The following is a 27841-nucleotide window of genomic DNA, read 5'->3' on the forward strand; positions in this document are numbered from 1 at the left end:
CACATGGGAAAGCAACAACTGGAATCCACAGTGAAGGAGCTGAGAGATAAACTAAGCAAGTCTCAGGAGCTTGGAAAAGAGGCACGCCTTGAGGCCTCCGACCTGAAGAAGCTTCTGCAGGAGAAGGAATCCCGTCTTTCTGCTGTTCATGAGGAGCTTAGCCATGCAGGGGAGCAGGGGACTGAAGTTGCAAGTCAGAGGAAGCTTTTGGAAGAGAAGGATAAAGAGATCCAGGACTTGAGAAAAGAGGTAGCAGAGTTGAAAGTCTCGTATGAGAAAAGGTCATCAGAGGACTTTGATTTGAAGATAGAGCACAGGAAGTTGAAAGAGGAGAGCGTTCAGGCTCTTGAGAAAGTGGAGAATCTGGACCGGCAGTTACGGGACAGCCAAGCCTCTCTCAGCAGAGTGGTCTTGGAGAAGGACACGCGCATTGAGGCGTTGAAACTGGAGAAGAGCCAGCTAGAAGGCGAGCTGGATCAGTTAGAGAAGCGGCTGTCGGAGCAGGCTAAGCAGTATCAAGGGACCATTGAAGATCTGACCAGAGCCCGATCTATGGACGCCTCTGCCTTGCAGATGGAACACGAGCGAGCCGTGAAACTAAACCAAGAAAAAGACCTGATGATAGCAGAACTAAAGCGTGAGATAGAGCAGATGGCATCTGACCACAGAGACACCAGTGAAATGTTGGACATTACCGTGGCTGGACAGAAGCAGCTTACTGAGCTTCTACAGGAGAAGGATGCTTTTGCAGCATCGCTCAAAGCTCAAGCTGCTGATGCACAGAGGGAGTTAGAGGCCAGCATCTCGCAGGCAAAGCAAGAAAGTGATGCCCTGAGGAAGTCAGCGGAAGAGAAAGACAAGCAGCTCGGGGCCATGAAGGAGGAGAACAGCCATCTAAAGGAAGAAATCGACCGTTTGCGGGACCAGCAGAGCAGACCACAGCTGATGTCAGAACCAAGGACATTGGACATAATCACTGAGCTGGAAACAGAAGTTGCACAACTCAAAGCAGCCAGAGACAAACTCCAGGAGGAGGCAGGAGCTTTAAGGAAGTCATCAGAAGAGCAACGGGAATCGCTTTTGCAATGTCAACACAGTCTACAGATGCAACAGAGTGAACTGGAGCAGGCTCGGTCAAGACATGAGCAAAGCACTCTCAACTACGAAAGACTCATTGGTGCCAAAGATGAGGAAATCTCACGACTAGAGTCAGAGCTAGAAAGCCTTAGCATGCAAAGACAGAGTCAACTCCAGACCGTGGACATCCTTCAAGAGGACAAGACTCATTCTCTCGGTGGCGAGAATGGCAACGAGAAGCATGACTTGTCGAAAGTGGAGATTGAGAGGCTTGTGAAGGGTATCAAGGAGAAGGAAACCGAGATTATCCAGCTGAACGAGAAGAATCTTTCCTTGACCAAACAGCTGGATCAGCTTGTTGTCTCTCGCGATGAACTGGGCAAACTTTCACAGATGGTGCTTCAGAAAGATCTAGAAATCCAAGCGCTTCATGCTCGGGTTTCGGGTGGACATGGCCAGGAGGTCCTGTTGCTCCAGCAGCAGATACAAGCTTATGCGGTGGAACGAGAACAAGTGCTTGCTGTGCTCAATGAGAAAACGCGTGAGAACAGTCAGCTACGTTCAGAGTACCATCGCATCATGGATATTGTTGCTGCCAAAGAAGCTGCCTTGCTTAAACTTCAGCAGGAAAACCAGCGTCTGTCCACCATGAGTGACCCTTCAGGCAGTCAGGAAATGTTCAGAGAAACCATTCAGAACTTGTCTCGAATCATCCGTGAGAAGGACATAGAGATTGACGCCCTTACGCAGAAGTGCCAAACGTTGGTCACTGTCCTCCAGTCCTCCAGTGTAGATTCAGGAAATGGTGGGCAGGGTGGTGTGAGCAGCAATCAGTTTGAGGAACTTTTGCAGGAGCGGGACACCCTTAAGCAACAGGTCAAGAAGATGGACGAGTGGAAGCAGCAGGTTATCACCACAGTGAAGAACATGCAGCATGAATCTGCCCAGCTTCAGGAGGAGCTTCTTAAGCTGCAAGGGCAGGTGTCCGCCGACAGCGACTGCAGTTCCAAACTCTCTGTCGACTACGCCAGACTCATCCACAGCTATGAGCAGAAGGAGAGAAGACTGGGCAGTTTGAGTCAAGAACTTGCTCACGTTCAGCAGACCATCAGCCAGCTTAGTAGCACCAAAGACGTCCTGCTTGGAAAACTGGACACCTTTACTCAGGCCCCAGAAGTGTCCACACCATCTATCCCGGTTGCTGAACATTTCCAGGTTTCTCAGCTTGCACCTCCAGGCCTGCAGGGAGCAGCACCACCCATCCAAGGCGAGAGTTTACGGCAAGAATTGGAGGCCTTACAGAGAGCTCTAGCGGAGAAGGAGAGTATGATCAGAACGCTTCAGGAGAACAACCATCGCTTGTCGAATTCTGCGTCTTTGTCGGAGAGTGAACAGAGAGGCCATGTGGAGGAGCTGAGGCAGGCGCGTGAGAGGATTGACACTCTACAGCGATCCCTCAGGGAAAAAGACCTGCTTATCAAGACCAAGGGGGACCAGCTGAGCCAGGTGAGTGTCACTGCTTGCAGTGTTTTTGAACTTCTCATTGATTTAACTTATCAGATGATTAAAACCTTCTCAAATAATATCTTGGAGCACCAGGGAACCTAAGGCCCACTCCCATTTCACCCCTTGCCCTTAACGCGTTCACTTCTAGTGGTAGGGTGCCCCGATTTTGGTTGAAATAGAGGGGTGGGGCGAAGTGTTAGGGTTACATGGCCCTCCAAACTGAGGCACACTTCAGACACAGTGTTATGAGAAAAAAGGAAAAAAATGAGAAGATGGCTGCGTGAGCGACCAAAGAAACCCACAAAAGTAAGTGTTTTCTCCATTGAAGAATTCCGATAACCACTGTATTATCTTAGTTTAATGCTGTTTCAGTGTAGTATGGTCCTTTTCTTCATAACAAGCATAAAAAATCGCTAGTAGGATGCTGATGTCTCGGTAGCTAACCCGTTCCACCTTAAACAGTTCAAATTTTCCAGTTCCATCTGAAATGGTGCAGCTTGAAATTATCCCCTAGACTCTTATCCGCAAAAGATCGGTGTGACTGCAGGTTTTCATTCCAAAAATGCAGAAGAATCTATGTCCATTTAATTAACCCGTTGGTCTCAGTCTTTAACAGTTGATCATTTGTGCTCCTGCTCGTATGGAATTGAAAATAAGTTTGGACACTCTTTCTTAAACTGAAAAAGAATTTGCAGTGCATGTATACACCCAGCAGAGGGTGCAAGAGAGCCTCCAAACACAATTGATGAAGTTGTAGTTGTTTCTCATTTAAAAACAGTGATCATTAAAAGTTATTTCTGTTTTGCATCATTGCATGTAGTCTGTATGCTAAGACTGCCAGACACAGGACCAGTTTCTTTCCTCATGCCAACACCTCATAAATAGCTGACCAGTAATATCATCTTCTGGGCCATAGCTATTCCTGTTTTTTTTCTCCAGGTAGTTACACCGATCAGGCATAACATTATGACCACTAAACACTGTGTCCACTCACTGTCCACTCTATTAGACACTCCTACATTGTCAGTCCACCTTGCAGATGTAAAGTCAGAGACGATAGCTCATCTGCTGCTGCACAGTTTGTGTTGGTCATCCTCTAGTCCTTCATCAGTGGTCACAGGACGCTGCCCACAGGACACTGTTGGCTGGATATTTTTGGTTGCTGGACTATTCTCACTCCAGCAGTGACACTGTGGTGTTTAAAAACTCCAGCAGCACTGCTGTGTCTGATCCACTCAGACCAGCGCAACACACACTAACACACCACCACCATGTCAGTGTTACTGCAGTGCTGAGAATGATCCACCACCCAAACAGTACCTGCTCTGTGAGGGTCCATGGGGGTCCTGACCACTGAAGAACAGGGTAAAAGGGGGCTAACAAAGTATGCAGAGAAACGGATGGACTACAGTCTGTAACTGTAGAACTACAAAGTGCACCTATATAGTAAGTGGAGCTGATAAAATGGACAATGAGTGTAGAAACAAGAAGGTGGTCATAATGTCATGCCTGATCAGTGTATAGTTTGCATGTTGCTTGTATACAGTGTATTATTTTTACATTGTTTGTATATTGCATTGAATACTAGAACCAAATTCCTTGTGTGCATCAACATGCTTGGCCTATAAATCTGATTCTGATTGATTTTTCTTCTACATTTTGCAGGTCAGTGAAAATCTGCGAAATCGGGAAAACGATAACGAAGTTTTGAAGCAGGCAGTCACAAACCTGAAAGAGCGTGCGCTGATCCTCGAGCTGGACGTTAAGAAGCTGAAAGAGGAGAATGAGTCCGTGGCCGTGAAATCACGAGAGAAAGAGACGGAGTTCCGCGCTCTGCAGGAGACCAACATGCAGGTGTCGCTGTTGCTGCGGGAGCGAGAGTTTGAGTGGAAAGCAGTGAGCGAGAAGGCTGCAGCCATGGAGAAGTTGCTCAAAGATCGAGAGCAGGTATGTTTGTGTGTACGCATACTCATACATGCATCTACAGTTTGAATTGTTTATAACAGTGGTGGACGAAGTACACAAATCATGTACTTGAGTTAAAGTAGAGATACCCAAGGTAAATATTACTCCAGTAATTTAGACCTCCATTTGAGTAAAATTATCATAAGCACAAAACACTGAAGGCAAACAGTTTCCATCAGGTAGAACTGAGTGGCTCTGAAATCACTTTTTACAAACAAGCAAAGTTTCAGTTTAAGATTTATTTGCAGCTTAGTTACAAGTTTAAGTTTAATAAAAACTTTAAACTCAGATTCACAAATGAGTTTCCTTTACTAAACTGCATCTGTAGGTCTCTGTTCATAAACATAAACTAGCAAAACAAATTTACTATAAAATGAAATGTGTTTGTATAAATTCAGAAAAAAGACACGTCAGTCACAACTGCATATGTGTACATATTTCTATATTGTGGTCTATTTACACAAAGTTAGGTTAGTTCATCATTTATGTTGAATAGACTCTCCCAAAATTTTACGCTGCTGCACTGATGTTGAACCGTGTGCTGCACTGGGTCGGTATGACCAACAGATCAAAACAAGCTCAAAACAAAGTGACCGCTGTGCCCTGATTGGTGTTTTGCTTCACGCTTCTTTCGTTTTGACACCTAACGTTTTTATACACACATAAAACAAAAGGAAGGACAGATTTCTCATAATGTAGTGGAGTAAAAAGTGAGATATTTACTTTGAAATGTAGTGGAGTGAAAGTAAAAAGTCGCCCAAAATGCAAAGACTTCAGTAAAGATACACAAAACTACTTAAGTACAGCAACGAATTACATTTACTTCGTTACTGTCCACCACTGGTTTATACTTCCTTATATCACATCTCATTTGATAAAATTGATGTCTTTATGGTAATGTAACCTGCTGCATTGCCTGTCTGTTAAAGTACTGCTCTCTCGGTTAATGTGTGGACTCTGTTAAATTGTGTATGTGTTCATTAGGGTAAGTCTGGGGAGCTCAACCAGCTGCTGAATGAGGTGAGATCCATGCAGGAGAAAGCGATAGCGTTCCAGCAGGAGAGAGACCAAGTGATGCTGGCTCTAAAACAGAAGCAGATGGAGACGTCAGCCCTGCAGAGTGAGGTAGGAGCCAGAAAGAGGGTTTTGGAAGATGTGACACTGGGTTTAGGTTTTCATGTCCTGTGGTGATTCAGTTCTCTCTCTCTCTCTCTCTCTCTCTCTCTCTCTCTCTCACTCACTCACTCACTCATGTTCCACTTGCTTATCATCAGTGTTACTTAAAGTGACAGTTTGGCAAAAAATTCAGTTATACCCTAGGAAACTTCTTGCCTAAATCAATACTTGGCCACTCAGCCACTCAGGATGAGATGTACTTGCCTGTCAATCATGTTGCACAGCACACAGCATGTAGTGATGGAGAGCTAAGCCCTATTTTTATCGAGCAACAAACTTCTGATGTGGAATTTCTTGTGGTTAAAAAAAAAAAATGTTTTATACCACCACTGCTTACGACAAACCAATGAAATAAGAAAAAGAAAAAACAGAAACTGACTTTGTTGATCTCAAATAGGTTCCTTATGTGGTTTCTAAAACTAGTCACGTTTACATGCAGCCTGATAATCTATTAATAATCTGACTAATAGCTCAATTGGAATAGAATACATCCATGTAAACACCTCAGTTGGAATAGACTAGTCCCATTGAGGCCATTCGGAATACAGTTTCTATCTGTTTGAACGAGGTGGGTAATCCTGTAAATAATCTGTTAAATAGAAGAATAATATGCGTGTAAACGCCTGAATCTGATTACATTCCCTATCGGAAAGTTTAAGTACGTTCTGCATCATAGCAAATGTTTATAACGTTTATGGCGGAGCAGAAACTGGTCTGCAGAGGAGACGAAGTTTATGCTCTGATCTTTAAAAGACGGCGGTGGGACGGACGTCCAGCTTATGTGTCTCAGAACACAACGTCTTCCTCTCGGCCTTCTTTAATAAGGACACGTGAAGGACGTTTTTCTGAGTCTGACATAATTTTAAAGCAATTAAAAACACAAGCACTGCTCACTGCTGCTCATCTCACTCTGACTGGTCTCACGTTCATGCTGGTTGTCATGGTAACGTCTACACTAAGTGATTCTCTACACATGCAGGTAATTTTGGATCTGATTACTTGTAGTGACCATGTAGATGGAGATTTTTCATCAGATTGTTGAGTAGAGTGAGCACAAACACCTCAGTCTTAATCTCTAATCAGAATGTATTCAGTCGGATTGGCAAAAATCTTTGCATATAAACACTGTGTTACACTGTATCTGTTAAAATGGACAGAGATTACTTAACAACTCAGCACGGTTATTGAAGCCCAAACTGAACCCAGAATCTCCCGTTTGTGTCCCTGTAGCTGCAGCACACAAAGGATAAGGAGCAGAGACAGAAGCTGGAGTTGGAGCGGTTGCGGAATCACCTGCTGGAGATTGAGGACTCATACACGCGAGAGGCGCTGGCAGCCGAGGACCGCGAGAGTGAGCTCAGACGCAGGGTGGCGCTGCTGGAGGAGAAGCTGGCATCATCCTGCAACGCTGTGGAGAGCGCCAGGTTTGAGAGAACCTCTAATCGCTTACAGCACAACAGTTAGAACAGTTGAAAATTGTTTACAGCTGTTTACAAGGGTAGTAGATGTATTTTTGCTTGTAAAACCCCAAAATAACATGAAGCCTTCATTGATTAGCCCAATGTTGGTTATATGTATTTATATTTATTCTACTTTTATATAAAATAGTTTGACTTTTGCACAGCACTGTGTAGACACAGTATTTATAAGGTGTATTTCTTCTAGTCATAACCATATGTAGATGTAAGGTTTCTTTTATTAATAGTCTTCATTTTTCTCTGTATGCCTGGATACAGTCAGCAGGCCAGTCTGCAGGTGGAGTCTCTACAGGAACAGCTGAATGGTGTGGTCAGGCAAAGGGACGAAGCCTTTCTCCAGCTCCATGCTGCTCAGGAACAGACCAACCAGTATGCAGTGTCTCTCTCCAACCTGCAGATGGTGCTAGAGCAGTTTCAGCAAGGCGAGTCCCCACAGTTACCCACTCTCTCACTGTATATGTATATGTGTTGTCATTTCATACGTGCCTAGTTTAAACTATATACCTGTTTTGTCGTGGTGTGGAGTGGATATTATAGTAGATTTTAACTACATTCTCTTTTTTCCACACACACAGAGGAGAAAGCCATGTACTCAGCAGAACTGGAGAAGCACAAGAAAGAGAAAGAGGAGTGGCGAAGGAAAGCAGAGGTGCTGGAGGACAGAGCTTCCGCCTTGCAGGTAACATCATCTCTCTCTGTCTGTCTTTCTCACACACAAACACAAAGCTCCCTTTCTGTCAAAGGGCTGCCGCTGTCAAATCACACAACCTGTTTTTCCCTCACAAAACCAATACTTTAAACAGACTTGTTTGCTTGTTCTTTTACATCTGAGGTCACATCGACGTGTTCTAAAGCCACAGGGCACTGTTTCTACTACAGTTTACAGTCTGACCACTTAGGCTGATTATAATCTAAGTAACCTTCCAGTCTAATAGATAACACTGGATGTTCAAAAGTATTCAGACTCCCCTTGAAATGAATTAATTCAGCTGCTTAATGCTGCACTCATTGCTAACACAACTTGCGCTCACACAGCTTGAATACTCTCCATAGAAAAGCATAGACCAATAAAATGGGGCAGTCTGGAGCAGCCACACGAGTCTAAGGTCACCATGACCAACTCCAAGCATCGGCTATAGGGCTTTGGGCTGCGTTGGTGTTTTCTCTATGAATGACCTTGGTTTTAGAAGAAGGATGAGCAGATGTCGTCAGACTTTCGGACGTATAGTGTAGGATATAAGTAGTTCATCTCGAGCTATTTTAATACGATTTCTTACACATTTGTCATTATTTGACCATTATACATCCAGTAAGGTGTTTTTGTAACCGTTTATTTGTTTGTTTGTTCTGCTAAAGCTGAATCTGGACGAGGCCAACGCTGCTTTAGAGTCAGCCTCTCGGCTTACTGACCAGCTGGACCTGAAGGAGGAGCAGATTGAGGAGCTGAAGAAACAGGGTGAGAATAATAGTAACAATGAAAATCAAACAAAAGGCAGCGTGTCCCCAAAGTTTTGAGCAGTGGTACAGTATACTGCGTTTGTTTGTTTTCTAGTTTGACGTGACTGTTTAAGCTTATCTTGATAAGATGAGCTCTCACTATGGTAAAACTTAAAACATGAAGGACATGGGCTTATTCCAGCAATCTAAGGCCCAGTCCCATTTCTTATTTTTACCCCTACCCCTCGTTTCCGTCAAATTACCCCTTGGAACTGAGTTACAACGGGTAGTGGTTGAAATCTTCCCTCTGAAATGGGACCCTCAAATAAAGAATAACGTTACTTCATTAACAGCTACTAGCGCTGCTCTGTAGGCGACCCTGCCAGTCTGCAGTGACAGCAGAGGAGGGTAAAGTTCAGCTCCTCACTGCTGGGCTTTAGTTACATTTAGGGCATCATATGCCTTCAAAGTGGGGGGATGAGACATTTATTATCGCCCACCCTGATTTTTCGGTGATGCGAAGTCAGCTTTTCGCCAGCTTCTTGTTCGATTTTTTCAGTTCCACCTTAAATGGCACAGCAGTTCTGACGCCTGAGGTGACAGAATGTAACTGGAGGTGGAATGGGAAATTAAGCTAGCTAGCTACCAAGACATCAGCAAACTACTCGAGATTTTTTATGCTTGTTATGAAGAAAACATACCCATAATACATTGAAACAACATTAATCTAAGATACAAGTCATGATTAGTCATTGAAATTTCCCTTTGTTTAAACTCACAAATGGAGCGAGCAGGGTTCGATTCCCCATTCAGGCAAGACAGTGATTCCTTATGTAAAGCAAACCACTGCTAAACGAACAAGAGGTACAATAAAAGTCCTTAGATTCTAAAAATAAATGGTTCTAGATAAGAGTTCCTGCTAAATAATCTAAAATGTTTACATAATGTAAGAGTTTGCAATAACTGTGTCATGGCTATCTAAAATTAGTCAGTGACTCATTTTTTGAGTTTTAGCCCGTCTTATCCTGCTTATTATGACTGTGGAAGGTTGACTGCATATTCCATGTTTTCAGCCGAGCAGTGACGAACAATTCTGCCACTGTTTTTTCCAGCAGCGGTGGAAAAAAGTAGGTGTTGATGTTGCTCACGTCCAAGTGCACTCAGTATTATACAACACCAAAATAAGAGTACAGAGCATCCTTCTGCCTTTTTGTGCCGCAAACAATCGACACTGCCAAAGCTCTCCTCTGATCCTCATCATATATAATGCGTAATGTTATTGTTTCCATGACTGCATGTCGCAGTTGCTCCCGTACCGCTATGAGACGATTTTTTTTCAGTGCCAGCATGTAAGCACTACTTTACACTGAGTACACTTTGTATTTGGATTATAGTTGCAAAATGTACACCGATCAGGTGCTGGATCATTCTCAGCACTGCAGTAACACTGACATGGTGGTGGTGTGTTAGTGTGTGTTGCGCTGGTCTGAGTGGATCAGACTCAGCAGTGCTGCTGGAGTTTTTAAACACTGTGTCCACTCACTGTCCACTCTATTGGACACTCCTACCTTGTCAGTCCACCTTGTAGATGTAAAGTCAGAGATGATAGCTCATCTGCTGCTGCACAGTTTGTGTTGGTCATCCTCTAGTCCTTCATCAGTGGTCACAGGACGCTGCCCACAGGACGCTGTTGGCTGGATGTTTTTGGTTGGTGGACTATTCTCAGTCCAGCGGTGACACTGAGGTGTTTAAAAACTCCAGCAGCACTGCTGTCTCTGATCCACTCAGACCAGCGCAACACACACTAACACACCACCACCACGTCAGTGTTACTGCAGTGCTGAGAATGACCCACCACCCAAATAGTACCTGCTCTGTGAGGGTCCATGGGGGTCCTGACCACTGAAGAACAGGGTAAAAGGGGGCTAACAAAGTCTGCAGAGAAACAGATGGACTACAGTCTGTAACTGTAGTAAGTGGAGCTGATAAAATGGACAATGAGCATAGAAACAAGGATGTGGTCATAACGTTGTGCCTGATCGGTGTAAAGAAGTAAAGTTACAGCTAATTTAGTATCAGTATCTGCACAGTAAAGTGTTAATTGCTGGTTATCATATTGACCCACAAATTCCTTGCCGGTGCAGCCCTGCAAATGACCATAGATAAAGTAAAATAGTCTCTCATATCGTAGTCAAGTGTTCTTCAAACGTCTCTGTCTGGTTGCAGGTTTAATCATAGATATAGTCTCATTTCTTTCCAGTAGACAGTGAATGTGGGTGGACTGTAAAAGAACACTTAATCCAGAGCTGTAAGACAGACTGATAAAGTCTCCTGAGGCTGTGACGGAGTGCATTTGTCCGAGTATTTGATTGCTCTGATGCATTAAGCTGGCTGTAGTCTGCTGCAGGAGGACAGTGGGTGAGGGTGAAGGTCTCTGTGTGCTCCTGGCAGGATGTTGAGGATGGTATGGATTTACATTCCTCGCTCTCCTCTCTCTCACACAAGAGTGATTTTTTTACGATTAGTGAAGCCGGCCAAACGTTTGGTCGACAGAGGGAGAAGGAGAGCTAGTGCACACTCCCCTTTTTCCGCACTCACTGTTTTTTATTATCTGTCTTTTTTCTCTTTCTCTCTCTCTCTCGCTCTGTTCCTCGCTCTCTCTCTCTCGTTCTCTCTTTAGCTCGCTCACATTCTCCCTCATTCTCTGTGTTGCTCTGTCTCTCGCTCTCTCACTTGCTTTCTTACTCTCTCTTGCTGTCTCACTTTATCTTTCGTGCTCCTGCTTCCGTTCTGCTTTTCTTATAAGGTACGTTTTTATTATCGCAGCAAAAAGGTTTTGTGTGCGTCTCGTCCATTCATTTTTCTATACGATTCTGGAGAACAGTGCTCCTTCTGAAACTCCGCCCCCTAAATTTGTGGATGGGCATTGTTGAGGCCAACACGCCTTTTTTAGATCTTTGTGGCCATAAAAACCTTCACAAACCTTGTACACACAACGAACAACGACACAGCAAGTAATGTAGCTAACGGTAGCTCAGTAGTGGATAGCAGACTGTCTCTTGCTATGGTTGCTGCTGTGAAGCGAACCAGTTGCTATCATAAATATTTGCAAACAAGACAAAACAATACTGACCTATAGATTCTGTGAAACAGCGAAAATGAGTTAATGCTGCCCACCTGTCACCCCTTTCCATGCATTTCATTCTCATTGAAGCTGAAGTCTGCTTTTTTTTTCACCAGCATCTTGCATGAATTTTCCCGTCCCACCTTTAATTGTGCCCTTACACTGTGCGGACGGTCACTGTCTGGGGAGAGCAGAACAAAACGTGGGGAGGGCCGACGTATTTACAGGGCGGGACTAACGGGCATGCGCGGCCGTCCAGGCTATGAAAACAAAAAACAGAGACCGAGTAACTTTATTCTCTGCTCAGGGTGCCGTTACTCAACTATGTCTTTACATAGAAAATAGTTGTTTGCTGCTGTGTTCATGTTTAAAATGCCGAGTTTATCACCTTCATCAGAGCCGTTTTGACCTCCCTGCTCGGATCTGCATGGAACTACATGCCACAGTGCAAGTTTGTTGAACTTTGACCCTGCGCTGCGCTGACCTTTGATTATTGCCATTTATTGTGTTCAACCAAAAATCAATAGTAGTAGAAGCAAAGCACACCAGAGGTCCAGGCCTGATTCACTGTACTAATCCACTTAAATCTATATTAAATTACATATTAAAACAGTGCAAATACATGATATTTGATGTTTTACCTTATGGACTTAATGGTGGGTTTTTTGGGTCCATTTAAGATGAGCTTAAGCCCAGAGAAGTTGGCAGTGTTTCTGGGCGTTGTTGACATACAGCTTTCGCTGTGCATAGTACAATCTTATCTTACCAGTGATGGACACTGTTTATTTATGGTTTGTGAAAGCCTGTGCAGTGATCTCCGTCGTACGCATGCTGTTTTTAATGCAGTGCCATCTGAGAGGTCAAAGGACATGAGCATTCGTTGTGGTTTTTGGCCCTGCCCTTTACACACAAGACTATGAGGTCTATCCAGATCCCCTGGATCTTTTGAAATTATTATGCAGTGTAGAGGGTAAAATAACCGAAATCCTCACTCGTTGAGGATCGTTATTCTTAAACTCCTGGCTTCGCTGACACATTTTTGGCAAAGTAGCGAGCGATGAGACCTTTCCTGGATACTCCTTTTACACCCAAGCATGGGCACATCACCTGCATGCATCAATTTCAGTGTGAATGTAGACCAACATCCTCGTTAGCAAGGTACACTGTTGTCAAAATGCAGGTCAAAGTGGATTTACAGATCACTGCTTTCTGTTTGTCTTTTCACGTACTGTCACGTCTTTTTTTGGGATCAAGGTTTGTAAAAGATTTGATAGAGCTGCTATTAGATGGTTCATTTGCGTAATGCAGCGTTTTGCAATTTTAAGCATTGCAAAGGCCAAAAACATGATAGAATGTTAGTAGATTGCAGACATTCCAGTGCGCATTTGTAGCCATGAGCACATTCCCCTCTTATCTGCTAACTCAAATAAGCAAAATCCAATCCAGTCTGCCCACAAGAAAAACCCGCTCCCAGGGCTCGCGCTGTGTGCGGCTGTTTCTGCATTACATCACAAAATTTGACCTGCTCGCACTGTTATTTTTACTGCTAATGTCACACACACACCACACACACACACACACACACACCACACACACCACACACAGATGTTAGTTTTTTTAATACAGTGTCAGGACATCTGCCATGTATGTATTGTGTGTGTATCGTCTGAATATATATTTGCACCGATCAGGCATAACATTATGACCACCTCCTTGTTTCTATGCTCATTGTCCATTTTATCAGCTCCACTTACTATATAGGAGCACTTTGTAGTTCTACAGTTACAGACTGTAGTCCATCTGTTTCTCTGCATACTTTGTTAGCCCCCTTTTACCCTGTTCTTCAGTGGTCAGGACCCCCATGGACCCTCACAGAGCAGGTACTATTTGGGTGGTGGATCATTCTCAGCACTGCAGTAACACTGACGTGGTGGTGGTGTGTTAGTGAGTGTTGTGCTGGTCTGAGTGGATCAGACACAGCAGTGCTGCTGGAGTTTTTAAACACTGTGTCCACTCACTGTCCACTCTGTTAGACACTCCTACCTTGTCAGTCCACCTTGTAGATGTAAAGTCAGAGACGATAGCTCATCTGCTGCTGCACAGTTTGTGTTGGTCATCCTCTAGTCCTTCATCAGTGGTCACAGGACGCTGCCCACAGGACGCTGTTGGCTGGATATTTTTGGTTGGTGGACTATTCTTAGTCCAGCAGTGACACTGAGGTGTTTAAAAACTCCAGGTGTTTAAAAACTTGTTAAAGCAAAGAAGCCCTGGAATTCAGCTTTAGATGTCCTTGGGAAACCATGAACTATTGTGTGTGTGTGTGTTTATGTGTTTATGTGTGTGTGTGTGTGTGTGTGTGTGTATGTGTATATATATATATATATATATATATATATATATATATATATGTGTGTGTATATGTGTGTATTAGAAAACTGTTTAAAGTTAAATTAGTCCTCTGTTTCTGTCGGTTCTCTTTCTCAACATAGCGGTTATGGCCTTTGGAACATGGTCAGCATTATAATATTAATTTAAAAAACATAAATAAAACAGCAAATTATATATAAAAGAACGCTTTCTTTCAGATTGTGCCCGAATTCCCTTCGAATTCTCTTTCAACTTGCCCGCAATCATCAGATTCATCTACTTGGGCAAGGGGTCCAAAACATAACCCTCATTACAAAATGTTCTTTCACACGTTGCTTGCTTTTACACATGTCCACCAGAGAGGTCTCCAAATCCCCAAAACTTGCATAGTGTAGCTTTAACCTCAGGAATCTAAAAGGAGAGAAGGAAAAAGGAAACCTGGACCACTTTACAGAATCAAGAGTGTTTCGTTCCTTCTGTAGGTTAGAACTGTTGTTCTCTGTTTTTACTGCACAGTCTTAACATTTTTCTCTTGAAAATGTGTGAAAACAAACACGTACACACAGCCCAAATATGCTGAATGTCCTGACTGTGACTTATGATATTACTCCTGACGTACACACAGTCTCACACACACCGTGAGTGTTCCAGACGTTAGCTGGGTATTAGTTTGTTTTATAAATATTCCTTTGAAAGGCCTAAAGCAGCACATCAGTTAGAATAACAGTGCCTGCGTATGGATGTGATGACAGAGATTTTCCTTACCATGCCCACAGACAGTCTACTCATGGTTATGTATGTATGTGTTGCAGTGGAGGTGAGGCAGGAGATGCTGGATGACACCCAGCAAAAGCTGACCAACCTTCTCAACAGCACAGAAGGCAAAGTGGACAAGTAAGTGAGGAACGAACAGTGTTGGGAAAACATGAAACACAAAAATCTCTCATAAAGAACACTGAAGCTGTTGTTTCTGTTAGAGATGGGCGATGTGGTGATATGCAATCATTATTGATGGTATTTTTTTTTTGTAGGTTTAATATGGTTTTTGTTTCTGATGTAAAGAATAGGTTTGATTTTCAATATTTTATGTGTTTTTAATCTCTTGATTCTACAGAGCTCTAATTATACAGTCATATGCAAAAGTTTTGGCACCCCAATGAAAGTACATGCATTGGTTTAGGAGAAAATAAGTACACATCCTCTTCAGAGAAGACATTTCTGCACATTTTAATGCACAATTACTGTTTATTTGCTGAATTTAACATACTTGGGGGGGTGATAAAATGTGCCTGTGCAAAAGTTATGGCACATTTGCCGTTTGTTTTATTTACTTTTAATATGTCAAATACAAAATGTAGAAATTGTGCTCTAAAATTTGCGAAAATTTATTCTAGTTTGTCCCCTGTAGAGGATGTGTTAACTTATTTTCACAAAGCAAGGAATTTGAATGGGGGTGTTCAAAGTTTTGCATATGACTGTGTATTCCACAGATTGGTTTAGCTGCCCAATAAATAAACCCCAAATATCACTGCCATAAGCGACTACAGGAAAAGAAGCCCAGTCATTTGAATGTGGGTGTGTCTGCAGCATAGGCCACACCTCTCTCTCCCTGCTCTGATGGGCTGAACCCAGACACCTAGTTTGAATTATTGACAGTAAATGAGACGGTAAATGAGACACCCTAGGAAGGGTACGTTGACCATTTTGAATGTTTTTCAGTTTTCCAATACTGTATTGAAACCATCACACGCTTGATAAATGATGATGTGTTTTCTTTAGCATATTGCAGGTCTTGTTAGGACACCGCATTCTCCAAAAAAAAAAAAAAGTAGAATTTTTATCACTAAAATATGTAGAATGTATATCATGTAGAGAGCCTATAATCAGTAAACAGTGGCGCTTTAGTCTGTTTACAACTGTATAGCTGACTGGATTTGAGCCCATTAATCTGTTAACCTACTTATTTTATCTCTCTTACCTTCAGGGTCCTAATGAAGAATCTCTTTTTGGGGTATTTCCACACCCCTCGAAACAAACGTTCTGAAGTGCTGAGACTTATGGGAAACGTGCTTGGATTAGAACAAGATGAAGTGGAGAAGGTGGGGTTCCTCTTTCTTTTATCTCTCTCCCTTTTTCTTAGATCAACTCCTCCTGCGTTCTCTCAGTCCTCACCCCCATCTTTAGTGTTTTTTTATCCTGACCTTTTGGTCTCCATGTCTTCCTTGTTTTCTCGTTTTCAGACCACATTTGTCTGACCCTCTTGTGTAGTAATCATGTGATGTATCTCATGACTGGGTCTTGAGTTCATTTCTCAGTGCGGCTAAATCCACCCACAAAGCATAGCTGCCTGTGCTCTCGTTGCATGCAGACTAGACTTGGGCGATAAAATGATAATTGAAATCGAGCTGTTTTTTTGTTTTTTTGTTTTTTTTTTAGTATCAGTTATGCAAGTTTTGATAAAATGATTATGCTGTTTTGTTCCCCAGTCCAGTATTAGCAGCAAGGGCTTAAAACAGCTGCAACTTGGATACACTAGGTGATGTGCACATCTTACTCGCTAGATGGGGAGGAAGAAGTCTTGTGACAGCACAAAATTAACTTTCGAGCTGTTTTCAGTGTTGAATTAATGGCAGAAAAAAAGCCTGAAGAACTAAGATAAAATGGTGGCAGATGAAAAATCCAAAAGAAAAGCGCAGAGCCTTCCAAATTTGTCGTAACTTGCAAAAATCTTAAGCAAATTGTTTAAAACAGTTCATCTAGTACGAGTGTCTGCGTGTGTGTGTGTGTGTGTGTGTGTGTATATGTATATATATATATATTTATTTTAGTAGTTGATATCTTGTGAACCAGTTAGAAGACATTTTGGTGTCAGATTTCTCCTGGATGCCTCCATTAGTTGCATTAAGTAGTTACCTTCCATCAGTAGCACAACTGAACATAATGAATTATTGATTAGCCAAACCATCTCTATTGGATGACAATTGCGAAAAATATGGAAATAGCTTAATGTACACAGTGACAAATAAAGTCACTACTTTCTGTATATATGTGTTTATATTTATAATTGCAACGTGTGTGTGTGTGTGTATGTGTGTATATATATATATATATATATATATATATATATATATATATATATATATATGTGTATATATATATATATATATATATATATATATGTATGTGTGTGTATTTGTACATATATTTGTACATATTGTAACTGTCAATTGTCAGTTACTTTCATATACATCGTATGTAAATAATGGTGTGTATTGCGCTACTGATTAGATCCTAACATCATTTCATTGGCTCTGTTCAATGTATTTATTCTAGTCTGAATGTTTTTTCTGAGCGAACACCCAGAAAATTTCAATTTAAATATGTCATGATTAAATGATGAGCCGTATCGGCCAGCCCTCTTGGGAACGACTGCTGTCATGAAATTGGAGACCTAGATAGCACTTGGGAATTGTCTGTGAATCATGTTGGGAGAAAGCTGGTTTGAAAATAGGAGTAATAACCCTGTACAAGCCCAAACTGACTTGTAATCTGTTCTGTCATCATCCATCAGCATTAGATCATTCCGTCACACTCCCTGTTATTGTCCATCTCCTGACCTTAGTCCTGATTAGTTTTGCTTGGCCGTGCCGTAATCTGGAGCAGGATTGCGTCCCCAGTCCCCAGCTGGAGGACACTGAAACACTCAGGGTTCATTTGTAGAGGACTTTTGAAAGTAAGAGTGTGGTATTTCAGTGAAAAGGTCTTTATTAAAAGCTAATTCCTGTTCTGCCCCTTATAGGAACAACCATTTGCCTGTCCTGCTTGTTTTGCTTGGCTCTGGGATAAACACATTGTTCCTAATGAGCACTTATGCCCCCTAAAGGCACTTAAAGGAATGACATAGGGTGCACTCAGTCATTCATGGTGGATCCATATGAAGATCGAGTTCATGTTTTGACGTACAGAGTATTCCGCGCTAATGTTATTAGTGTGTTTTATTTGATTTGGGTTTTGAAATAATTCACATAATCCCTTTTGATGCAGAGGGGAATTACAGTTAGATCATTGGACCCTGTGGAGTTTGGAAGAGGCCAAAAGATAAGGGCGTGAAGTTCTTAACAGTGTAGCTTGAAATATATTCTGTTAACAGATATGGGCTGCAGGTGGCTGCATTAGTCTTGACAAAGGGAGTAAAGTGTCTTGCAAGTTCTCTAAGGATGGTTGAAGTCCAAGGAGGATACAGTGTAAAGGATTTACAATGTTTTCATGACATCAAACATTACATTCAACAAAAATTGAACGAAAGAAACAAGGTAACAGTTCTCAAAAACGGCTGAATTCACTTGTCAGACCTATCGGAGAAATGTAGGAATGTGACCTAATATTGTGATGAGCCTGCCGGTTTGACATCCTTCATTGCAAGACTTCCATCCTGATACGTCCCTCATACAGAACAGTACACAGCGCACATCAACACATAATGATACAAGCATAGAGAATCAAGAATGTTTAGCCCTTTATATTGGAGCCTGCTGAGTTTGGGAAACAGAACATCCAACACCAGAGAACCCTGATCTGTCTGATTTGTCTCAGTTTCAGCTTAGTATAGTAAAACATACACCGATCAGGCATTACATTATGAGCACCTCCTGGTTTCTATGCTCATTGTCCATTTTATCAGCTCCACTTACTATATAGGTGCGCTTTGTAGTTCTACAGTTACAGACTGTAGTCCATCTGTTTCTCTGATACTTTGTTAGCCCCCTTTTACCCTGTTCTTCAGTGGTCAGGACCCCCATGGACCCTCACAGAGCAGGTACTGTTTGGGCGGTGGATCATTCTCAGTAACACTGATGTGGTGGTGGTGTGTTAGTGTGTGTTGGGCTAGTCTGAGTGGATCAGACACAGCAGTGCTGCTGGAGTTTTTAAACACCTCAGTGTCACTGCTGGACTGAGAATAGTCCACCAACCAAAAATATCCAGCCAACAGCGTCCTGTGGGCAGCTTCCTGTGACCACTGATGAAGGACTAGAGGATGACCAACACAAACTGTGCAGCAGCAGATGAGCTATCGTCTCTGACTTTATATCTACAAGGTGGACTGACAAGGTAGGAGTGTCTAATAGAGTGGACAGTGAGTGGACAAAGTGTTTAAAAACTCCAGCAGCACTGCTGTGTCTGATCCAAAAAGGGGGCTAACAAAGTATGCAGAGAAACAGATGGACTACAGTCTGTAATTGTAGAACTACTGCTGGAAATTGTTTGTCTTCAAGCATCCAGAAGGGGGAGCTCTACAGGTGGAAACACTGCTTTTATTATATGCTATTCAGAGGTAAAACATTGTATTTTACCCCAAGAAAAAACTGTTTCATTGAAGACCAAGAAACTCTGTGATTGAAAGCTATTGTGATGCTAGAATATTAGAGCTAGATGCCAGACAAGCCACCTCTCCTCTGCCACCCGCTGCTCATTCAAAATTCGAGATTCACCCAAAACGCTTCCAGTATAAGGCTAATTTCTACTAGCACCCCTATGGGATTCTTGTAGTATGTAATGCTAAGCTAGCAGCAGTTCATTTGAACCTTTTTTTTGGCTGCTCCAGATTAAATACAGACATTTGAAGCTTGTAACGGACATTAACTTATATTTTACCTTATATGTTTGTTTTACAGTGACTGCATAGAGAGCTAACTTATACCTGCTTACACTACAGCTCGTTTTCAGTCAGCGACGTGTCTAGATATTCCAGAAGGACAACAATCGTTTTTTTTCCTCACAAAATTGGTCCAGTTGTAAATCAAATTGAATTCTGTAATTCTCCCTGTAGAGGATGTGTGAATTTATTTTCATGTAGAAAATCAACAAAATATGTCATCTGACAGGGGCAGCCAAACTTTTGCATATGACTGTAGTTAATTTTATTTTCGCCAAGAAATGAGGGCCGCTAGGAACCATCACCCTGCCAGATACATATGAATGTCTGTATCTCATTCAACCTGGGTGGCGTAAATTTAATGGTGGGGGAAACACTGATACATGCAGTTGCAGTTCCTTTTATTCATTGTTTGAGTCATTTATGTGCGCCAGTTGCAAACAGTTCACGATGTATGAAGCTGTTTTAAAATGACTCGTAAGGGACAATGATTGCTTGTTTGTGGAGAAGAGAAATTAAGAAAAAAAACAAGCTGGATTTTACTGAGTTACTGATTTATTGGCTTTAGAAAGCAACAAATCACATTCAGACGCAGATGTTGAGGTTAGAGGACAACGTTAATAAGCAATATATTATCAGTCTGTCCTTAATAGTCTGGTTTTTGAGTCATGAGTTCGTGTCCTGTGCGTGAAGCTAAAAGGAAAGAGGGAGGAATGGAGACAGACAGATATGCTGGACCTGAAAGAAGGAAAAATGTCCAAACCTATTGAAATGCTGATGCCTACAAGGACTAAAAGAGATAAGTAAGCCGGATGGAATGTCATAGATGGTCTGAGAGATGGTGAAAGTGGGACAGACATAGCGAGAGAGTGTGAGAGAGGGAGGAAAAGAGTGAGGGGGAGAGAGAAAGGGGCATGTCAGGTCTTCGCTAAAAGCCTTTCTTTCCTCCCGGGCATTCACCAGGTGGACTGGCTTTGGGCCAGCAGTGTCCAGCTGTACGACAGAGCCGTACTGGCCAGCTGTGATCAGAGACTTGAACTAACACTGCCCCGAACAGATCTTTTTTGTGTGTGTGTGTGTGTGTGTGTGTGCGTGTGTGTGTGTGCGTGTGTGTGTGTTCTCCAGATCCCTCCATTTCTTCTGTTTTACATTTTCTGCCCCCCCCCCACTGCTATACAGCTTAAAGGAATAGTTTGGCAAAAATTCAAATTTACAAATAACCTCCCTTCAACTAAATGTTGTCAATCAACCAAGACGTATTTGGTGTCTGAAGGCTTTTTAGCTTTGCACTGGAGCTACAAAGCTAATGTAGCTAACAGGTTTGTACTACAGCAACCTAGCATGTTGCTAACTAAAAAACATATTTTAATAGGTTATTATTCACACAGAAGTGGCTTATAAAAGTGAAGAGCTATAAAATGTTCAGCACTGAGTTTTTGTTCACCAAGAGCTAAAATACCACAAAAATATGTAGTGTTTTGTTTAAGCTGTTCATAATTTTGCTGCAGTTATTAATTAGCAATAGCTAAAAACAAGTGATATGATAATAAATATGTAGATTAATATTATAGCTCCTCAGGCTAACTGGTTCAACATGCTACTTCAATAGATAATCTCTGTATGAACAGGTTTCCACAATGAGCATACGGCAGTTTTCATGTGTACAGAGCCGTATTTTCAGCTAATTAAGCTGTTGTATGTGGTTAGATAGCTAATGAATGTAGCGCTGTGACGGGCGAGCTGCCGAATGTAGCTGCTAAACACGTCTAATTAACAGAAACTAATACGGCTTACAATGTTCCAGTTCAGTTTGTCAGTCTGCTGGCACGGAGGGAGCGCTACCGCTTACTGACCGCTCTGCTGCTTCAGCATGTTTTCTTTTCCCGTGGTCAGAGATGATAATGTGTTTCCATGGAGAGCTCAGTCAGACTTGAAGACTTCAAGATGGCTACTAGTACTGTTTTCAGCTATGCTAACATAACATTGTCCATTTCTCGTAGATAACACTGTCATACAGTGTCATACAAATTTATTAGAGATTACGTAGCTCCACTTAGTTTGAAGAAAGCGATGATTTGGGCGTGCGGTCAGCATGATGTTACACTTCCAGAGCTGCCAACCTGTATGTGTCTTTTATAGCAGGGACGCATTTTGACCTCAAAGTGCGCTGGTACGATTTGTCGCTCTAAACTGCACCAAAAAGCTGGGGACGCCTGTGAGTTCAGTTGTGCACATGCAGTACTCAATTCTAACACCAAGAGGCGGCAGCGTCTAGCCTTCCGAAAAACAAAAGGAGAAGAGATGACAAATGCGTAATGTCATTTTGAGAGACCGCAAATCGACAGCAACACGAAATGATTTTTATCCGTCTCGTTCCCCACCTCAGTCCGTCTGTCTGGTTGCACAAGGGAGGACGGTGCTTTTAACTCAATTGCTGAGCTAAACAGGCTGGAGTGGATGTGGAAAGTTGAAATTGTGAATTGAGTTAACGCGTTTCTGCCAATCTTAGGATAATATTTAGTGTTAATAACGTTAGTCTAATGTTATGTCATTGCAAACTAGCTTGCTTGTTCAGCAGACATTTAAGTTGGCAAAGTGAGGTTATATTGTCAATGTGTCGCAGATGTGATGTGACTTTTCACAGAACTGTATTCATAATTATTATTACAGTCAAAGCCGTAACTGTAATGAGTAGATCATGGCAGGATGAAAAAAGCGAGTGCATGTGCCACAGTAGTTACATCACCTAGAAAGTTACCAGGAGGTGTAGGTGTGTGTGTGTGTGTGTGTGTGTGTGTGTGTGTGTGTGTGTGTGTGTGTGCGCGCGCACGCTCATGCCTTACAGTCAAAATAAACCTGGCGTCAGATGGGGAGGACACTAACGGGTAGAGTGAGCAGTGTGTTACACTGTTGTGCTACACGACATATTTTCCCAAGGTTGGCAGGTCTGCACTTCCATAACTCATTAGCTACATTAGCCTCATAGCTCCAGTGCAAAACTAAAGAAGCAAACATCAGACACCAAACATGTCTTGGCTGATTGGCTGCATTTGGGGTAATTTGGTATTCTGACAGCATCTGTGCTTGTTTCAAATGACCCAAAAAATCCCCACCTCATCGGAGGGTTTTTTTTTAGGTGGTTCAGGTGGTCACGGTGGTCAGTCCTGTGGTGCTGTGTCCTCAGGAGAGGGTTGAAATCTGCTGGGGCTTTCAGGCTCGAGCTTGTGGGGTGTTTTTAGACTGAGCTGGAGTTTGCTGGGATTGGTCCAGGGTTTTGATGACACCCTGCAGTTTGGTTTTTCGGAATGGGAGAGGGTTTTTTTCGGTGATCGTCTATATCAGGCTCTGTTTGTACAAGTCGAAGGACTTTGTATTTTTGTTGGGGTCTGTCAATATTATGTCTGGTAAAGGACAAACACACACAGAGGTTTGTTTTAATGCGTGGTCAGGATGTGGGGTCATACGTGTGTGTGTGTGTATATGTATTACCTATATGGACGTACGTATATATAATAATATTGTCCCATACATACATACATAAAGTACCATAACTGTGTGTGTTTGTGTGTGTGTATATATATATAATATAAAATATACACACACCAAAGGTATTATATATGTAAGAATCTATATGAAAAAAATATGTTCTGAGCATAAACAGAAACTTAAGCTAACCTCAACCTCAAGAACCAAAATGAAATGGTTTGGCATTTTTATCGCTTTTGTTTATTCTCAGTGACCTGTACACATTCCCTCTCTCGCTTTCTCTCTCTGTAGATTTTGGATGATGAAGGGAAGAAAGGGATGACTGGTTGGGTTTCTGGCTGGTTGGGCAGCAGCCGAGCGGTGCAGAGTGTCCCCAACACACCCCAAAGACCCACACATGCCCAAAACCTCAACGGGGTGAGATACTCCTCACACACACGACTCAACACAAACATCAGACTTCTGCACTTGTGGCCTCAACATGATGAAAACACACAATATGACACTCACTAACTGTGCACACACACAGCGGTAAACCGTCATCTACACACACTCACAGATCTATTTTGGCAATAACTCACACAAATTAGGCTCAGACAGATACCTGTGTTCTCCTCATGTTCCCCACACGCAGAAGATTAATTACACACCCACACGCAAACACCCAAACTTAACCGTCTCTTCTGTGTGTGTGTGTGTGTGTGTGTGTGTGTGTGTGTGTGTCTTGTGCAGTCTTTCTCTGAGATGTTTGTCAGATTCCTGGAAGTGGAGTCCAGTCCAGCAGCTCCTGCACCTAAACTGCCTGTTTATGACATCAAGCCCCTGAGTGCGCCCCCTTCTGGCCGGAGTACTGCAGCCACAAATGCAGCAGGTAGACAGCATCGTTCAAGCTTAAACTTGGTACACGTGAGCTCAAAACAGTGTAATTTCAGGGAATGGATTCGCAAAAGTATCCAAACTCCAGACCTTCTGACTTGTTAAAGCGGAATTCCACTCATTTTTCAAAATCATACGTAATTGTCAGTTGTTGAGATGAGCAAACAAAGTCGTTTAGAGTGGTTTGATGTGAAATTTCTTCACCACCAGTGAAGCTACAGGTGTCTTCTTTACATTTAATATTTATGATGGTAAAGCAGTAGTTAAAAAAAATATATATATATGCTCAAAAATATGATTAAGGGCATAAACATGTTAAAACTATCATGGAACAAATATTGACCCTCATTATCATATGCATTACTGCACCATCACATCGAAGGTCTTTTTTTTAGGATTTTTACCTCCATTTCTGTGTTTTCGCCAGCAGCTGATCGTAATAAAATGAAAATAGGCTAAAGACTACAGCCTATTCAAAACATAGTAATACAGGCTACATTTTTCTACTAACACGAAAAACTGAGAAGCAGAAATCCTAAGTAGTTTCGCGTTGTATTGCATGTACGCTCTCCACACCGTGCTGTCCTTGTTTTCTAACTGTTTGTATGTTGTTATCCAGGTACTGCGGGTATCATTAAGCGCAGCGGGGAATCCAACCCGTTCCTGGCCCCTCGTTCCGCAGCCATCCCTCTGTTGACCCCTGGTGCTCCAGGCGGCGGTGGACCTGCGAGCGGTCACCTGCTCATGAAGCCCATCTCGGACGCTCTTCCCACCTTCACGCCCATGCCTGTGTCTGCTGAGGCCAGCGCAGGGGCTGTCCTCAAAGACCTGCTTAAGCAGTGAGTGGCCACTGAAACTGCCACTCAGAGCACTTTAGCCAATCAGCACACGCGAGACACTACGAAGCTGGACGGTGAGGATGTTCATCAGGCCTTCATCGTGATGGCACATCATGGAAGGATAATTGACTAGACAGCAGATATATATATATATATATTCTTGCTGTTGTAACAAACCTTACATCTCCAAAATTATAACAACAGAAACAAATAACTTTGAGATTTGATGATTTGGTTCCAGATCACTTGGGATCATTTCTGTTAATCCTTTTGTCATGAAATGCTCACACAGTGTAAAGGCTAGTCTCTGTTTTCAAAATGATTGTGAATGTTTGAAGTCCTGTGCAGAAGTTTTAGGCCGTCTGACAAAATAATATGTAAAGCTATTTATATGAGCAGCAAGTGTTCAAAAAGAAGGAAATACAGATAAATCATACATTGTGATTTGATGAATGTTAGCATAAGCATTTCCAAATCTCTCCTCGAGGAAGTCCAGCATTTACAGTAACCCTCTAATACCTCGTTCATCTAATCAGTCCTTAATCAGATCAAACCAGGTGGTGTTGAACAAATCCATGTGATGGCTGGAGTCCAGAGAGAAGTCAGGAACCAATCCTGTGTTCTTCTAACTGAATTCTTCCAACCTATTTATTCTGGTTCTGCCAGCAGAAATGCACTCACTGCTGAGATGAATAGCATTAAGAATTTTTCTGCCTAAAAGTTTTGCACAGTACTTTATATACAGACACAAGGTTTTGGCGCTTCTGGTCAAATTACATGTTTTGTTGATTTTCGAAGTGAAAATGAGTTAGCAGATCTACATAGAACACACTTCTGCACATCTTAGTGTATTTATTATTTTTATAAACTGAATGTAACATATTGAGAAAGATATAAAACATAAAAACCTGTGGCCTGTGAAAAAAGTAAAAATTTTAGATTTTATGTTGATTTTTTTCCCCCCAATATGTTAAACTCAGCAAATTGTGCAGTAAAATTTGTAGGAAACGTTAAGAAAACCAACAAAATGTGTCATTTGACCAGGGCTCTTCAAACATACACAACTGTATACAGAAATCATATGGGACAGAATACCAGTATTGTGATATTGCAGTATAATAAAAAGTGATATGACATGGTTAAAGATTAACCTGCATTAATTGACCAAAATAATTTACTTTTGCTGAATTACACAATTACACCTGCAGAAACTGATCTGGATCAGTGAGTCTGGGATCCTTTTGGGGAACTGGAGCATAATTTGACCAAACCGGGGCGCGAGTTATGCAGAGAGGATTCGGAGATGGGGAAGATAACTGGCATGAAAACTCCTCCGACATTATCTCGGCTCCGTCAGCACTCTTGTTGCGTTTGCCGTCTGTAATCAGAAGTGTTTATTGGGTTTGTAATCATCAGGGTGTTTTTTTTTGTTTTAAACTACATTTGCTCTTTATTTGCAGAGGATAATTTATCTGGTTAAAGATGGTCCGATGCCATTTGGCTCCTGCGCGCCTGTGGGATTTATTAGACCCTTTCCGCATCTGTGAAAACCATACAAATAGCTCTGCTAAATATTCCCCACTTTTCTTCTCTTTTCTTTCTTTCCGGACGACTCGGTGCGTGTTGGTTACAGTAATAGCTATAATGGACGGTCGTGGTTTGATGACTGAATATTAGACTTCTGCTCTGTAAATCTATACTTTATAAATATGTAGTTATATATATGTATAGTGTATTTTTCACTATTTTAATCACCTGGGAAGTGGAAGAAAATTCATAAATTGGACGTGGAGGTGTAAGAAACCCGTACAGTGTGAGTGTATATATACACAAAAGCTGAAAAAAGTATTCCATTTTCGTAATGAAGGCTCGGAGTCTCTGTAAATGTAGCTGTACATTTTTAACGAAACAATAAAATTGGAAAGCACTATATTTAAATTCCCACCAAAAATGAAACGGAAGAAATGATCGCCAGTTCTTTTTGCCCCTGTAAAAAGAAAGCATATTTTATGAATTACGGGCTCAGTTGGTTTATTACTTTATTAAGAGTTTGGGCGAGTGCTGTTATATTAATTTAAGCTCTGAGAGGTTTTTCAAAGACGTGTTTAAAGTTTATAAATCTGTTTTCTGACACGGCCTGTGGTTTGAATTTGTGTCACTCTTGCAGTGTTTGTTACATCATGCAGAAATAAAAATCTCTGCGAACGCAAAAGAGCTGAGCTTTTATGATTAATATTTTTGTGTGGGGGTTTTTTTTTTTATCATCAAATTTATCATGAAATGTGGTGTAATATGTAAACATTGAGTGAGTTTACATGCGCTTAATAATCCGATAACTGCAGAAAATCAGATTTTGTCAGTAATCCAATCAAGACGTTTACATGCACTTGAGTAATCAGATAATGGGGAAACTCTGGGTCTACATGAGTTCGACAGTAATCAGATTTCTGCTTTACAATCAGCCAATAAACTCTGTGAGAACGACGTGACATTTACATAATGTAAAACTCAAGCATGTAGTCGGCTTCAGCGTCGCTCCAAAAGTGATTTGATGCCATCTCATGGCAACGCCGCTCACTTATTCCCAGTACGGCTGTCTGTTTCCCACATGCGCAGACTGAGAAATCCGAAAGAAATCAGAATAAGAGTTCACATGCACTGGGAAATCTGATTACTGAGCTGAAATCCAGCCTCTTTATCAGATTTCTTAATCGGATTTCTAGACCTTACTTTGATCTAAGAAATCAGAGTGTGCTGTTTACATGACCGTTTGAATAATCAGATAACGGCAGAAATCTGATTATGATCAGATTGTGGAGTGCATGTAAACACACTCACTGTTAAAGGGGACCGTCAC

The 27841-nt window shown here is 41.9% G+C and overlaps 1 protein-coding gene across 1 annotated transcript in view; it reads left to right on the forward strand.

The window, feature by feature from the left end:
• Positions 1-27196, forward strand: part of trip11 (thyroid hormone receptor interactor 11) — a 41703-nt gene extending 14507 nt beyond the window's left edge. Inside the window, 12 exon segments of the mRNA XM_036575186.1 lie at positions 1-2583; positions 4249-4530; positions 5533-5673; positions 6955-7148; positions 7461-7624; positions 7778-7881; positions 8559-8658; positions 14943-15024; positions 16115-16229; positions 23561-23686; positions 24002-24140; positions 24765-27196. Of these exon segments, the coding sequence (XP_036431079.1) occupies positions 1-2583; positions 4249-4530; positions 5533-5673; positions 6955-7148; positions 7461-7624; positions 7778-7881; positions 8559-8658; positions 14943-15024; positions 16115-16229; positions 23561-23686; positions 24002-24140; positions 24765-24988 (4254 nt within the window). The 3' untranslated portion in view covers positions 24989-27196.
• The last annotated feature ends 645 nt before the right edge of the window (positions 27197-27841 follow it).

The sequence above is a fragment of the Colossoma macropomum genome, unplaced genomic scaffold (genome assembly GCF_904425465.1).
Source record: "Colossoma macropomum unplaced genomic scaffold, Colossoma_macropomum, whole genome shotgun sequence".
Lineage (NCBI taxonomy): Eukaryota > Metazoa > Chordata > Actinopteri > Characiformes > Serrasalmidae > Colossoma > Colossoma macropomum.